Here is a 15,263-nt window from a genome sequence, read left to right as displayed (position 1 = left end):
ATTGGTATTCATAAAGCTGTCAGACGGAACCAAAACTAAAAAATAAAAGATTTGAACACTTCCAGTAGATTAAAGAATGAAATTACAATGTGAGAATTTCTTAGACGGTTTTATATTGGATGAGCGTCTGTCTGTCTGTCTGTCTGTCTGTCTGTCTGTATGTCTCTGCTCGAGTTTCTTTGATTATTGATCTATACGTTTTCAGTTGCCAAAATTTGCTCTCATTCTTCATGCAGTCTTTAGTCTTCTCTTACTCTATTCTCTTTTTCCTCGCTCTCTTACTTCATTATCCTCTGTTTCTCGTTTCCTCCTCATTCTCTCTCTCTCTCTCTCCCCTTCTATTTTCTCTCCCTCTCTCAGACCCCTCACCTTTTTCTACTCTATTTTCTCTCTCCCTTTACCTCCCCCCCCTCTCTCTTTCTCTCTCTCTCTCTCCTATAACCAACTATTCGGGATGTATATATGTAAACTACGCAGACTCAAACATGCAAATTCATTTTAGTGACTCAGTCATTCGGACAACCTTCATACATTTTCTGGATTAACAGTTTTTTTTTTATCCACGAAATCATGACAACGTAGGACATGTTAATTCTGAAACCGGTTGTGGTTCTCTAGTTGACTTCCAGTTGTGTTTTTTTGCGGTGTGTGTGTGTGTGTGTGTGTGTGTGCGTGCGTGTCTTATTCCATGCCTAGTTTCTCTTTCTCTCCCTGGTTTCTCCCTGTCCTTTCTCCCTAGTTCTTCCCTTTCTTCTCTCCCTAGTTTCTCCCTGTACAACCCAAGGAATCAAATGCAATCTGATAAATAAATACGGAGGCAAAGTTTTCTCTCGACGCGGCAGTTCTTGTGACTAAAGTTCCAAGACCGTCGATTACAGTTTCGTGTTCAAGTAAACAGAAGTAAATTATACACTGTGTATTTGCCGACATTTGAGGGTGTGTTTGACTCTAAGATGAAAGTGTTTTTTGTTTTTTTTTAGTGTGTGTGTGTGTGTGTGTGTGTGTGTGTGTGTGTGTGTGTGATATGCTGCTCTGAATGTGCTAATTTACACAGGGAAACAATAATAATGTGTCATGATTTACAGATACATTTATACATAAGGAGATTTTCTCTTGACACAGCTTATAGAGACAAGATCTAAGAGCCAGTAGGAGATATCTCAGATTAAACCAAGAGATATTTATTATAAGGGCTTGGGAAGAGGAGTCGGGTCGGCCATGTAGGACGAGGAACACGACAGTTAAGGGGGATAAGGGAAAGAGATCCAAGGCCTGATACCACGAGATAGGAAAAGACAGAAAAAATGATGATTGATGATGATGATGATGCTGTCATAGTTTAATATGTATAAATGACACTTTCAATTTACACACACACACACACACACACACACACACACACATAAATATATAACACAACTAAATATAGGGCAAGTGACTGTAGTATCAGGTCATCAGTCCTGAGAGAGTTAGAGAGGGAGGGACACTCACACTACCACACCCTGAGTCATCAACATGGCCGGTGTTAGAAAAATATCACGAAAAGGGAATCTTAATTGTTTTTATATATTTTCTAAGAGGAAACTAACCTAACCTAACCTAACCTAACCTATTCTAACCTAATCTAATCTAATCTAATCTAATCTTACCTCACCTAATCTAACCTAGTCAGCCTATACCTTGACAAGACCACCCGCGCGCTTCGTATGTAAAAAAAATTCAAACCTTATTTTCTTGAGAACAAATTTGATTTTTTCTTAACTGAACCATCAAGTTTACATAATATGCGTCTATATAAAAACGCTAGTAAGTATCCCATAAGAAAGTAAACAAACAAGACGACAGTAGTGATGTTTGTCATAAGTTTCGCCCCAATCAGGTTAAGTTTAAGGTAAATGGCAAATTATTCTCCTCCCCCCACCCACCCCCCACCGAGAGATGATGGGCGTGTCTATCATAGCTTGTTGTGCTTCACGCCCACCAGGTGTTAACCCCCCTTCCCTCCTCCCTTCACCCGCACCCGCACCTAATTTAACCTAATCTAACCTTAACCTATTTCTCTCTCCCTCACAGATGCGTCGTTGGGGATGGAGTGGCCATCTAGGTTCTCTCTCTCCATCAATGGGGCAGTGACAGCCTACAGCCTCTCCCTCACTCTCCCTCACCACCACTCACCCATCTCCACCACCACCATATACCACTCCTCTACGCTCCAACACCAGGTGAGTCTGAAGATACAGACAGACAGACAGACTGAGAAAGACAGACAAACAGGAGCCTCACCTTCTGTCCAAAATGTATCGTAAACCACACACCCTGACAGATGGTGGCGTTTCTGTCTTAACAATGAGGTGTAGTTGGCGACAGCCCTCATTAACCAGTGTCTTAGTGAAAGCTCAAACTATTGTTCTAGCGTCAGGTGTCTTAGTGGGAACTTACACTAATAGCCAACAGTTACTACCAAGCTAGTTAATAAGAGCTGACACTAATGATTAATAAGTAAGTAAGAGCTGACACAGACTCCTTCACCAAGAGTCAGTCAGTCAGGAGAACACGTACAATACAATACAAAAAAAAACATTAGTGTATAAACTCTGGCTTAACTACCTAACTCGACACAAGAAAGAAGTATACTAGCCTGTACTAACTCGCCCTAATGAAGCTGCTCCAAACTTTCCTCGTTACGTGCCGAGGAAATACAGATTTAATGCCGAAATTAAGTCTAAATTCCCGTCACTGGCCAACTCTAATGCTAAAAATTATCTCAACTGTTTTTAAATAGAGTAAATTTGTTTTAGTTTTGTTTGGTTTAATCCCATTACTATCAGGGACGCTAGTTTTAATATTGTATTTAATTATCGCCAGACGTACTCAGCACAGGGAGAAAACTCGTACACAAGGAGTTAAATTTCATTCTTTTTCCCAGAACTCTGATTACTATTTCTTATTTTTATTATATTTTCATGTTTTGTAAAATAATCTAAATTGGTATTGAAAAAAACGTAATAGCCATATTTAACTTAGGGAGAATATTTAATTTATATTCCATTAATGTGTATGTATGTTTAGAAAAAAATTACCAATAGTAAATCAATTTCATGGAGTGAATAATGTTAGTCTTCTTATATATGTCAAAGTTAAGTTTAATGTCCAATAAATATTCAGGTAATATTATTCATTGATGTTGATGAGCTTTATGTATTGAATAATATCAGAATGTGTGAGAGAAAATATACTTGTGTGAAACAGAGAGGATGATTGAGTACAGTTAATCAGTTGATACAGTTTTGAAATGTTGTGTTGTGTTGTGTTGTGTTGTGTTGTGTTGTGTTGCCTCAGTTAAAGTTATATCTTCACACTCGTTCTTTATGTTTTGTGAATGATGGAGAATATACAAAATGAAACAATTATTATATGACTCCCTCCTACTAAGCCAGAGTTTGTGTTTTATAATATCAGTACAACTATTTATATATGTCATTTCAGTAGATGACTTTCCATGTGATGATACAATAACAATGTTAATGAATATATCTCAAAATGACACTATATCAACACCTCTGACATCCACATCACCTCCTGCAAACATTGTACACCTTTTCAGAATTCAAATATCCTTTATATAATGTAAGACTAAAAAGAAATTTAAGATCCGCAACTCATCTCTCTCTATAATATTTTTGCTGTTTGTCTTTCTATAGTAACTATTATACACCATCTGCAACATCAGTAAACACACATCTTCTGCGCATTACATCTCATACTTGTGTTGCAGTTTGAGGGTCTGGCGAGCAACATGACGTACAATGGACGGCTGATAGCATTAGTGGGACAACATCACTGGCCCTACAACCTACTCAACTTCACTATCGCCTCCCCCACCCTTCTCACAGGTAAAGGTGGTGGTATAAAGGTTGACTTCCACGGCGTTTATACAGTGTTTTAGACACGACGTAAAACCTCACCTTATCGGCGCGCCATTATCCCACAGTGAGGTTGAAATCCAAAATGGCTCCAAAATGGGTTCTTTGTGACCTTAATATCCTCGTACTGAGTAAATGTTGATCTCCGATTCTCTTAGGGAATAAATGATAAGAGGAATAATCAGTAAGAATAATAACAATAATGATAATAATATAATAAATAAGAATGATAACAGTAATAATAATAATAATAATAATAATAATAATAATAATCAAAAGACAGTGAACTAATATGGGCGTGTCTGTGGGTCAGGTCTTGGTCTGGGTCAGAAGGCGACGTATGGGAGAAGCCTCAGCACTGTCGCTGACCTGACCTCTATCAGCGTGTCCGTCAGGCTACGCTGGTCACCCACCCCCTTCCTCACAGGTAAGACTCCTCATAGGTAAGACTCCTCATAGTTAAGACTTCTCTAGGCTGGGTTAATTGCTCTCAGGGGTCACGGAGTAGTATACTAAAATGTTTAAAGGGATGATGACTCTGTGGGCAAGTGATAATACTAAGGATACAATGTTATGTTATTTTTACTGTGTGGAAGTGAGTGTGGAGGACAAGAGATAGATTCCATAAGTAATAATTAAGGTGTAGTTATATTGAACTTCATTTACATATTATCTACTTGTTCATATATTTAATTTATCTTAAGAATTTATGGGTTTTTCAAGAACTAATAGTATTTTTTTACTATTTTATATAATTGTAATTGTTTTGTTATTGACACACACACACACACACACACACACACACACACACACTCAAAATCTCCATCAACCATAGATTCTATATCATCTTTTTTCTGTTCATTTATATTATATCTTGAAAAGTTGTTCACAATTCTTTATTCCAGTGTTGTTAATTTAAGGTGATTCGCTCATATTATTGTTTGTAGCTTTATTACATACCTGTCCTCTCCGGCACCTAAGTTAATTGGGGTTGTTCTGCAGGTGGGTTTACGCCCCCCTCCTCCAAGCCGACTGACCCCCCAGAGCCAGCTGTGAGGCCTCTGGGGTACCGCCTGCAGGTGTGGGACCACAATCAGCTGGTGAGAGAGGTCATTACCTCCATCTACAGCAAGGATAAGGTGGGTCACCCGCCCCACATGTTGTGCTAAGTCACACACACACACACACACACACACACACACACACATACGAATAGTGACAAATATAAAGCCTTATACAGGATGAGCACAGCAAACAAGGGTTTACACAAATTTTTGGTCATCCAACCATGTGCTAGGTGTATCTCGCGATAAGTCAAACATTATACACTACACCAGGTACTGTACATGTAGGGAACACAAATACTTAAACAAGATTTAGTAACAAAGTTAAGGATTTACGCTCGGTATAGCTTATCACGCATTTTACTGGGTATATCATGAGAACATTAGATGTAAGTCAATTCACCTACTGTACTAGTGTAGGTGGCCAGAAGAAGGGTGCACACACTTGCAAATCACATGGAGGCTGTGTATGATCTAACCAATTCACTACGGGATCTTTATCTACACGAATCGAAATACAAAACACTGAAAATCGAAACACAAAAGGCGAAATACCGAGTCACGAAAATTCTGATATTTGAAATTTTAGGAATCTTGTTTGATTCTACTTTTGAAAATTTATCGTTTACGAAGGTGAATATTAAACACGTTCTAGACACGAGAGGCGCCGTACACTACCAGGATATATCCAGGTGTAAGTGTGCACAAGACACTACATCCTGAGAAAGATTAAGAGAATATCCTTAAGTTCAAGTGGGTGTAGGAGACAATATACCTCATACTAGATTAACAGAATATCCAAGACTGTGCATTAGGTGTGAAGGTTATGGTATAATTTGTCGAGAGTTACAGTGACCCAAGACTTTTGGGAGGATCTGGCATCTGGCCACACTATGTTATGGTAAAAGTCGTACTTGCAAGCTCTGCCGCGACTGTTTCTCAAAATTTATTCCGAAATATTACTACAAATAAATACATATATAGGTTATATAAAGTACAGGTACACTAATTCACAGGTGGTGACAAGAACATAAAGGTGGTGTCTTAATTCATATAGGAACGGATATGGACAGTCCCCTTCACTAGTGCGTTTACAGGGGCTCGTTAGGTTTTCTGCAGTGTGGCAGCCCTCTGATTGTTTAAATTCGACAGAAGGAAACTCGCAATAGTAAACATACTATGGAATCAAAGTAAAATAACAGGAACACTAATATTTCAATGTAATGATTTGTGGAATGTTTACTGTATATGACGAGCCCCTGTAAACACACTAATGAAGGGAAGCATACCTAAAACCTACTGTAATATCCCAGTAACTCGCAATGTAATGACAGTATTATAAACATATACACTACAAACAAAGCAATTATTCCGTGGTGATGGTATCGTAAGGGGAAAACATAAATCTAGAATGTAACAATATTTTACGTAGTCTGTCTATCATATAAGAAAATGTAGAGTATGAGACCTTTATAATTCCCTGCCTGACCACCTGTGTCGACATCAACCAGTGTTATGGTGTGGTGTTCCAACGTGTACTTAAGTTATTGATGTATAAATCTTTTACGTTCATTTTTTTCTCTTTGAACCTTTTCCTGTTTTGTATCTACCTTTCCCATGTCTCCTGTTCCCCTTTTGTTTCATCATTGCTCTTCTTCCTTCACTGTTCATTTCCTTCCTCCTTTCTTTCTTCCTTATACTTCCTTGTGACTTTATCATTTAATCGTCTTGTCTCATCCTTCTCTTCTCTCCAACCCCAACTATCCCCCCTCCCTCTATCCTACCATCACCCCCTCCCCTTCCAACACTTAACAACCACCACTTCTCCCTCTCCTCCCACCTCCAACCGCTCCCCACACACTACAGGGGTGCGAGGCAGCTGTAGGAGGCCTGAAGCTTGACACAGTGTACAAGGCGACGCTCGAGGCTCTCTCAGCTGACGACGAGCCCGGCACCTCCCTCTCCTTCTCTCTCGACGCCGGAGCCCTCCACGTGGGTGAGTTACAGTGATGGTTACAATGAGACAATAGTGATGATTGCAGTGATGGTTTCAGTGAGATAGTAATGATAATGATAGCTAAGTGATGTTTACAGTGATGTCTACAGTGATATAGTATTGCCGGTAAGTGATAGTTAGAGTCATATGAACTTAATAACCTAAATGTAAATGATTCGATATTGACTTAACTTGCAGAGGGTGGAGGGTTGACGACTGATGGCGTATCCGAGTGTTACTCCGGGCTGCAGGTGAGGTGCCCGGGCTCTGAGCGATGCGTCTCCCCTTACTGGATCTGTGACGGAGCTCCCGACTGTCCAGGTAGGAGGCTGACCAGGTAATTGAGGTAATTATATATGTGTGTGGTGATTAATTGAAGAGTCAGGTGGATGGCCATGTATTAAGTGAATAGTCGGGTGGATGACCAGGTGATTAAGTGGGCAGTTAGGTGGATGACCACGTGATTTCAGTTATTTAGGTGGATATTCAGGTGGATGGGGTATTAAGCTCTAAGTATATATCAGTTTTGTGTGTGTGTGTGTGTGTGTGTGTGTGTGTGTGTGTGTGTGATTTAGAAAAGGGAATTTGACGTGGTCAGCTGGGCACCTGAAGAACACAGAGTGGTCAACAGAGGTTACCCAGGATCACTAACGAGAGTTCTGACACAAGTGACACCAAAAAGCCGGCTAGGAGTCACTGGGAAGGTGGCAGGGGTAGCCGTCCCTATATAATGGGCGTAAAAAAAGACCTAAAAACTAAAATATATATATATTATTATTAATATTATTATTACTATGATTTTATTGACTATTATCACTTTTATCATTTTTAGTGTAATTTCTTTAGTAATTAGTCTTATGATGTCTTAAGCATTATTACACATAAGTAATGTGTTGTTTTGAATACAGATGGAGCGGACGAGGTTGGCTGTGACTCCACCAACTGTGAAGGTTTTAAGTGTTGGGACGAGATGTGCATCTCAGTTGCCTGGCGCTGTGACGGTCACCGCGACTGTAAAGGTTTGTCCCATCCTGACCTCTCTGTGTCTCTCTAAATTGCTTTACCTGCTGTAGTCTTGCTGAAGTGTTATTGTTGTAAAACTGCATTGCCTTTGTTTAGTCAATTCTGACGTCAAGGACTCAACCAGCCTTTACCTATAGCTTATTCTGAGTCCTGTGTCGTTTTTTGACGCTTGTGTACTAATATTGACATTCTAGTTACAATATGTTGTGTAGGAACAAATGTTACGAATAAATTCTCTCGTTTAGTTATAAAAATCACACTGTTTGTGATGTGTTGAACTGCTCACTGGTGGCGGGTGACGTTGATAGTCGTAAACCCCAAACACAACATCATCTGAGAGAGGGACTTAACTTAGTGGTAGCATCCAACACACACAGACCCATACCACTCCTCTATGGTATGACAACACAAGTGTCATTATACCATATGTCATGATGGAATGATCCCAAGAAGGGACACACACACACACACACACACACACACACACAGCTAAATGTCGTTCACCGATGAGAGAATTACTGAAACTATGAGAAATAAATGAAAAAGAGTCAATCGAGTGTTTGTCGGAAAGAGTGTAAAAAGTTTCCCAGGAGGACAAAGTCTAGTGTTGTTCTCCCGCGTGGGTTGGCGGGAACATTGGGGAGAGATTCCAGTATCGTAATCAGTATGCAAATAAGACAACTATAGTAGGGGATTCAGAGCAAAAGTTTGTAAATGTCTGTAAAGGAGCTTGCCAGAGCGACTCGTGTCAGAAAAAAGAATTGTGAGAGTTGAAAAGAAGAGAGAAAGAGGAGATATTCAGAGATGGGGATAATGAACGGAAGTTAAAGGAAACACAGATAGAGAGAATGGTAAGTAAAGGACTGATAAAGAGGTGATAATTCAGAGGGAGAGGAGAAGGTCAAGAAGGAAATAGGAGGACGAGGTGAAGGGTGCACAAGAAGTGAAGGATATCCGTCAATGAACGTCAAGTTGATGGTTAGTGATCCTTTACGCTACTGAGGCGAGGCGCTGGCTTAAGTGGACTTATTTTACCCAGAGTGACCTGTAATGAGTGAGACGTTTAAAACAGATTTGTAAAGATAAGATATTTGTTGTTATGCTTAAGTTGCTAGGTGTTTAGTGCTAAGTTGTTAAGTGTTTCTGAGTGGACGTTATTATGAGGAAACATTAAGATTTAATATAATTTATTAGTTATTACACATATACGGAATGCTAATTATTTTTAGAATAGGTAATAGTTATGCCACTGAATTATGATCCTTATGTAACAAACTCCATAACACGGTTGTTTGCAGAGGGAGACGACGAGTACATGTGTACACAGTGCGACCCTGGGGAGCTGAAGTGCCCCAAGGGAGGCCCCTGCGTCTCGCAGAACGCCACCTGCGATGGTGTCAGCCACTGTCCTGACGGGTAGGTCGTCAGCTGGAGATTCCCAACAATATTTATTTGTATTTGTTTTTGTTTATTTATTTATAAGCTGGGGGTAGCCGGCGTTTCCTGGGTTTGTGTCTTATGGGACCAATCTTCAAAAGTGTAGCTGGGGCAATAGTTTCAGTCATTGGTAATGGTTGGTCATCCAGCCTATTGGAAAAGTCCCTTGAAGTTGTCATGTTCAAACTAGTTAAGAATTCAATTACATAATTATGGAAGCAGTCTATTGTCTCAGGATTTTTCTCGTCAAATATGACCAGTTTTTCTTGAAGAATGTTCAGTTTGTTGTTTCTGTACACACTGTGATGCCTTTTTTTGTGAGAATAGTGGTGTTTTTTTTTCTTCATAATGAGAATAACATTATACTCTTAAACAAAACTTTAACCTTTCGAGGATATTTAAACAGACTCTCTTAAGAAGTAAATGTTACCTTCGACGAATTTTTTTCTGTTTTCCAGGTGGGACGAGTCAGGAGCTGTGTGTGGTTTCCTGACTTGTGGTCCTGGAGAGTTGAGGTGCCTGGAGGGTGGCCAATGTGTGGAGCACCAGCGACTGTGTGACGGTGTTCCTGACTGTCCCTCTTCAGAGGATGAGGATCTCACCTTCTGTGCCGCTTTCGCCTCCATGAAGGACTTACGAGTCACTAAGATGGATAAACAACCCGTTGAGTGTGAGAAAGGACGCCCGATCCAGAAAGCCAATTGCACAGATGAGGAATTCCGGTGTGACAGTGGAGAATGTATCCATCGTGTATACGTTTGTAATGGTGTTGACGACTGTGAGAAAGGAGAAGACGAGATGCTCTATGCTTGTGTGGAACGTACCAGAGATGACAATCACATACACGCTCCCGACGATAATGACTTAGTTGATGAAGATGAAGACATAATGACCAGAGATTATGATGATGATGACTATGGTGACATAATTGATGAATACATAATGACCAGAGATTATTATGATGATGACGACGACGGTGACAATAATGAAGAACGTAAGTGTAAGGAGGACCAACATGGAAACTGCGTCACTCCCTCACACAATACGGTGACCGACGATATCAACAACAACAGCTTAACACTAGACATCCCACCAACACAAGAGACTCACACAAGGACAACACTCAACGTTACAAATCAGGAATCAGATTCTAGTAACTCCCTTGTGAATGAAATCCAAGTATCTGAATCTTCGACTCCATATTCATCAACGACAACAGAAGATAATTCTTTAAGGGTAATGAAGAAGATCGATATAAGTCACCCAAATGTTACAGACGTAGATGAGGTCCTCGATGACAAACCTGAAGGTGAGAGAGAAGACAACACAATACAGGAAGGTGTTGACGTCAGTATTGAAGTAGTGGTGGAGGAGACCGCTTATCCACACCCAGTTGAGAATGAAGTCGATTTTTCAAGTATTGAGGAATTTGATAATAGCTTAGATGATACTCAACCTCTTGACACCAATCTACTGTTCATTTCTCACAACTTAGCCAATGGGACAGCCACTGACAACACAACATTTGTCTTGGATACACCAGATGATTATGATTTTAACTCCACTATACCTTATTTGACTACTGACAATATTACTGATGACTCTTCTGATGATTATAATGCCTCGTCCTCAGAGGAATATGACAGCAGTAAAGAAATCGTTAACTCAACCAACCTGGTTCGCCCACGCTCAGAATCTAACAGTACTGATGAATTGTTGGACACGGGGTCTGCCAGTCTTGAAGATGACAGTGATAAAGCAGACAAATCTTTCACCGTTACTGTTGCTGCTGATCCAAGTTCCTCAGAAAGTAACATTCAGTCAGAGAACAAGACCATCGAGACCTCTACACCAGCCTACAGTAGTGATGAACTAACAACAGCCAGTCACGCACCAGAACTAATAGCACCTGACGCCTCCAGTGAAACGGTGAGTCTGAATGTGACCGAGGCTGAGGAAGTCGTCACACTTCTCAGTACAGAAGCAACTTTGATGGAATCGACTCCTAATGCCGTCGATGAAACAACACTAACTCTCACCACCACCATCTCGCCCACAAGTCATGAAAACCCGGTATCAGTTAACGCCACAGAGCCAACTACGACAGAAGTGCATCTACCAACGGAAGCTGAACATTTGGCATCAAGCACGGAAACAACCTCAACAGTGACAGATGCAAGTACCGTTGTTGTCGAATCCATGACCATATCCTCCACCCTCACCACTGAGCCCGACAACTGGAAGGACATGGGCCACAACCTGACCATCTTGATTGCAGTTCACTCTGAGATGAACGAGAGCAACATCCCCCAGTACATCATCCACGGTATGGACGGCAACACTTACGAATACGAGATTGTCAGCATTGTGAATGATGATAAACTTGCGAAAGAAAAAAAAGCAAAGAGTAACAGCAGCACATCGGAAGGTGAAGCTGAAAAAAGAGAAAAAAGTATGGATGAAAGGTCAAGGAAGTATGATGGCAGTCACAGTTACCTACAAGGGAACAACGTCTCCTCAGCTGAGAGATGCTCACTGTCTCTTATCTCTCTCATCCTCGTTTTCCTTCTTCACAATGTGTAATGTTTGAGGTAACTTCACTTTCACACAATTAATTCTCATCTCACATGGGAGTCTTATAGCCGTGGATCAAGTCTCCTGGCCTGCAGGGAACGGAGGTGTTATGTGTGGCAGGGTAAGATGAGTGAGTAGAATCAGCTGGTCTGTGTGCTCACTACACTACCTGTTGACTTCAGGGTCGTATCATAACACAGAAAATAATACAATGTTTATTATCTAGTTTACTCTATTGATATACAGATGATATAGATGCAAGCAGTAATGGTCGCAAACAGTGGTTTTGTAAGGAAAAGTCGAGTGTTGGGAACGAAGGCGTGTTTGTTCTGTGAAGTCGAATTGGGAGAGAATTTTAGGGTGAGTTTGGGGATGTTTTATTAATGCTGTCAATAAATAAGATGACAAACCTGTTGGTACATTATGCAGGGGACAAAACAAATGGAACTCTTCAGAGTACAGAAAGTCCGTCGAGAGCATAATATTACATCCCGCTGTAATGTCCCTATTAGTGACCCGAGTCTAATCAGAACATCATAATGTGCTGTTCATCTCAGACAAAAAATGTTAGTAACAGTGTTGTGTTTGTCAGGTGGAAGAAGTGTTGTGACTATATAAAATGTCTTCATCTCTTCCCTCGAGATACTCATGCCCGAAAACTCCAGACAAGAACACAACTCAACTGAACTTTGTGAATAACAACTGTTGGAAGTATCACGACGAGCTCTAGTTAAATGTGAAATGAAAAACTGTCAGTGGTGTTAGATGAATGTCACCTGAACACATCCCCTCAATGTGTTACTACTACTGACACTACTGCTACTACTACTTTTTTTTTTTAACGTGGCCTCCAGCCTCCCCCAATAGCCACACCTTCGCCACCATTTAATTACCTTAATATTAAATATCCTAATACATAAGAAGCTATCCTATCTGTGTTAAATTAGTTGAGCCGCAGATCTATGCGGCATTCAGTGACTGTTGCCTCATAGTCAATATCTGCAGCAGTTGTCGGAGTTGGGGCAGAAGCTCTCGTTCCCCTGAGGCAGAGCAAAGCCGACCGAAGGAGAGAGAAAGACAGTCGACATCTCATCCAGGCTGTAACATAACTTCTGGGCTGCTGCTTCTGTTCGGAGATCAACTCCGCGAGTCTGGCGTAGAAACATCTTGCACTTGGTCCCATCCCACCAGAGGTTGTGAACACTAGAGGAGTGAAGCTGCCTTGATCAACGTTTTGGATTCTCTCCCCATATGCCCTTATCTTGTCGTTCTCGTTCCTCCTATGTGCAGCATCGAGAGCTAGGTTACGGTGACATGCGGCCATGGAATCAAAAATCCTGATGTCGAAGAAAGCTCGCTGTCCCCGCGTCCAGAATCCTCGAGCACTGACGTCCACACGGGCTTTGTTAGATGTGTTTGAAGTCCTGTGTTGGAAGATCTCACCATCCAGTGGAAGGAGGGTCGGTTCTACCATGACGTCCCGGCAGATTTCCTTCAACATATTTGCTGTGAGATCCCTTACCTCGTCATGCCTCATGCATATGAAGCCCCCCCCTTCTTGCACACCATGGCGTGATCGCCATCATAGGAAGAGCCACACACGCATTGGGAGGGCAAACCTTCTACCTTAGAGCAATGGCATCTGTAAATTCTTGTTTATTAAGACTGAAGCCATTTGCCCTTATCGGTAACGTAGTTAACCAGTTCGAGGCGCCCACCTCCTGCGCTATAGCTACTACTACACCTAGGAACTTCCCTCGATTGAACTGTCTTGGTAATGAAGTGTTGGAGGTGTATCGAGCTTCTCCTCGTATAGCTGGGAAGGAAAAAACTGTTTGATGTTTAAAGATGTGACGATGTATCATGCCGACGTTAACACATCTCCTCGATCATAATGAGTGAGTTGGTGAATAAAATAAGTCGCTGTATATGACCTGTGCTTGTAAGTGTTAAGAGAGATGATAAATACAGACTTGGCAGTACATTACTTTTATACATTTGGTATTAAAAAAGAAAAATCTTTGTCCCAGGTCTTATAGTAAGTCAATTAAAAATTGTATCTCTTGTGTCGAAAAAAAAAATTAAGTGATATACACATACTTATATGCGACATATATCTTATATTTTCTGAGTGCAAGCCATCAAAAGTTGACATACCACACACAAGGATGAAATGTATATGGCCAAATATCCTACACATTTTCATTTCACTTAAAACTGTGACGTTCTCTTAGGCTTACGTTTTCTTGTATCAGAGTATTTTTGTTTATATATATATATATGCCTGAGGAACTCATGCATTGTGCTGTTTATCATAGGCATTATATAGTGTAGTTATTTTGCACCAAAGTAGGACACCGGGAACTCTATATAACCACGAGATAACAGAGATAACGGAACATTTAGAACACCTCCTCATGTTAACCCTTTGAGATTAGAGGTACGTCAGTTTCTCTTGGTACCTGAAGGAAAGTAGGTCAGTTTCTCTTGGTACCTAAGGGAAAGTAGGTCAGTTTCTCTTGGTACCCGAGGGAAAGTAGGTCAGTTTCTCTTGGTACCTGAAGGAAAGTAGGTCAGTTTCTCTTGGTACCTGAAGGAAAGTAGGTCAGTTTCTCTTGGTACCTGAGGGAAAGTAGGTCAGTTTCTCTTGGTACCTGAAGGAAAGTAGGTCAGTTTCTCTTGGTACCCGAGAGAAAGTAGGTCAGTTTCTCTTAGTATGTCTTTAAATTTCTGAAAGGATGTCACCTAATCTACGAGACCTAAACGGTACGAGCTCTAGTTAACGAACAAGACCATATATGGCGGGGAAACACACACACACACACACGCGCGCACACGCACACACACACACACACACACACACACACACACAGCAGCTAGGTACAGTATGTTAGTCTTTGGTGTGTATAAACAGCGGAACCTCTGCTTTATGACCTTGTGTAGTACTGTATTTCCAGGTGACGTTATGGTTTATCTACTAAGGTGTAATTTAGTTGAAGAAGGTGATCGATGGTATTTTTTTAGTAAAGACTATTACATACATACATACATACATACATACATACATAAGAATTCTATATATATGTTAAGCATTATATAAACATCTTACCATCTCTCACACTGTAGTTGTATTAAAGTAACTTATAAAGTATATAAGAATATTCTCAGTAAATTTGTTTCTATAATATAAAATAAACAAGTAAAAACAAATTATACTTTATTATTATTATTATTATTATTATTATT

The 15,263-nt window shown here is 40.5% G+C and overlaps 1 protein-coding gene across 1 annotated transcript; it reads left to right on the top strand.

Moving 5' to 3' along the window:
- Positions 1–2,078: 2,078 nt before the first annotated feature.
- On the top strand, positions 2,079–12,859 carry LOC121859918 (dentin sialophosphoprotein-like). The gene is made up of 9 exons (XM_042356878.1): positions 2,079–2,222; positions 3,776–3,893; positions 4,237–4,350; positions 4,926–5,062; positions 6,854–6,983; positions 7,182–7,304; positions 7,892–8,002; positions 9,305–9,422; positions 9,902–12,859. Exons 1-9 carry the CDS (start codon positions 2,088–2,090, stop codon positions 12,024–12,026), a joined length of 3,111 nt encoding a protein of 1,036 aa, XP_042212812.1. The 5' UTR covers positions 2,079–2,087; the 3' UTR covers positions 12,027–12,859.
- Positions 12,860–15,263: the final 2,404 nt, after the last annotated feature.

This window comes from Homarus americanus, unplaced genomic scaffold (assembly GCF_018991925.1).
Source record: "Homarus americanus isolate GMGI-L3 unplaced genomic scaffold, GMGI_Hamer_2.0 scaffold5198, whole genome shotgun sequence".
NCBI classification, from domain to species: domain Eukaryota; kingdom Metazoa; phylum Arthropoda; class Malacostraca; order Decapoda; family Nephropidae; genus Homarus; species Homarus americanus.
This window is presented reverse-complemented; position numbering and strand designations above follow the sequence as displayed.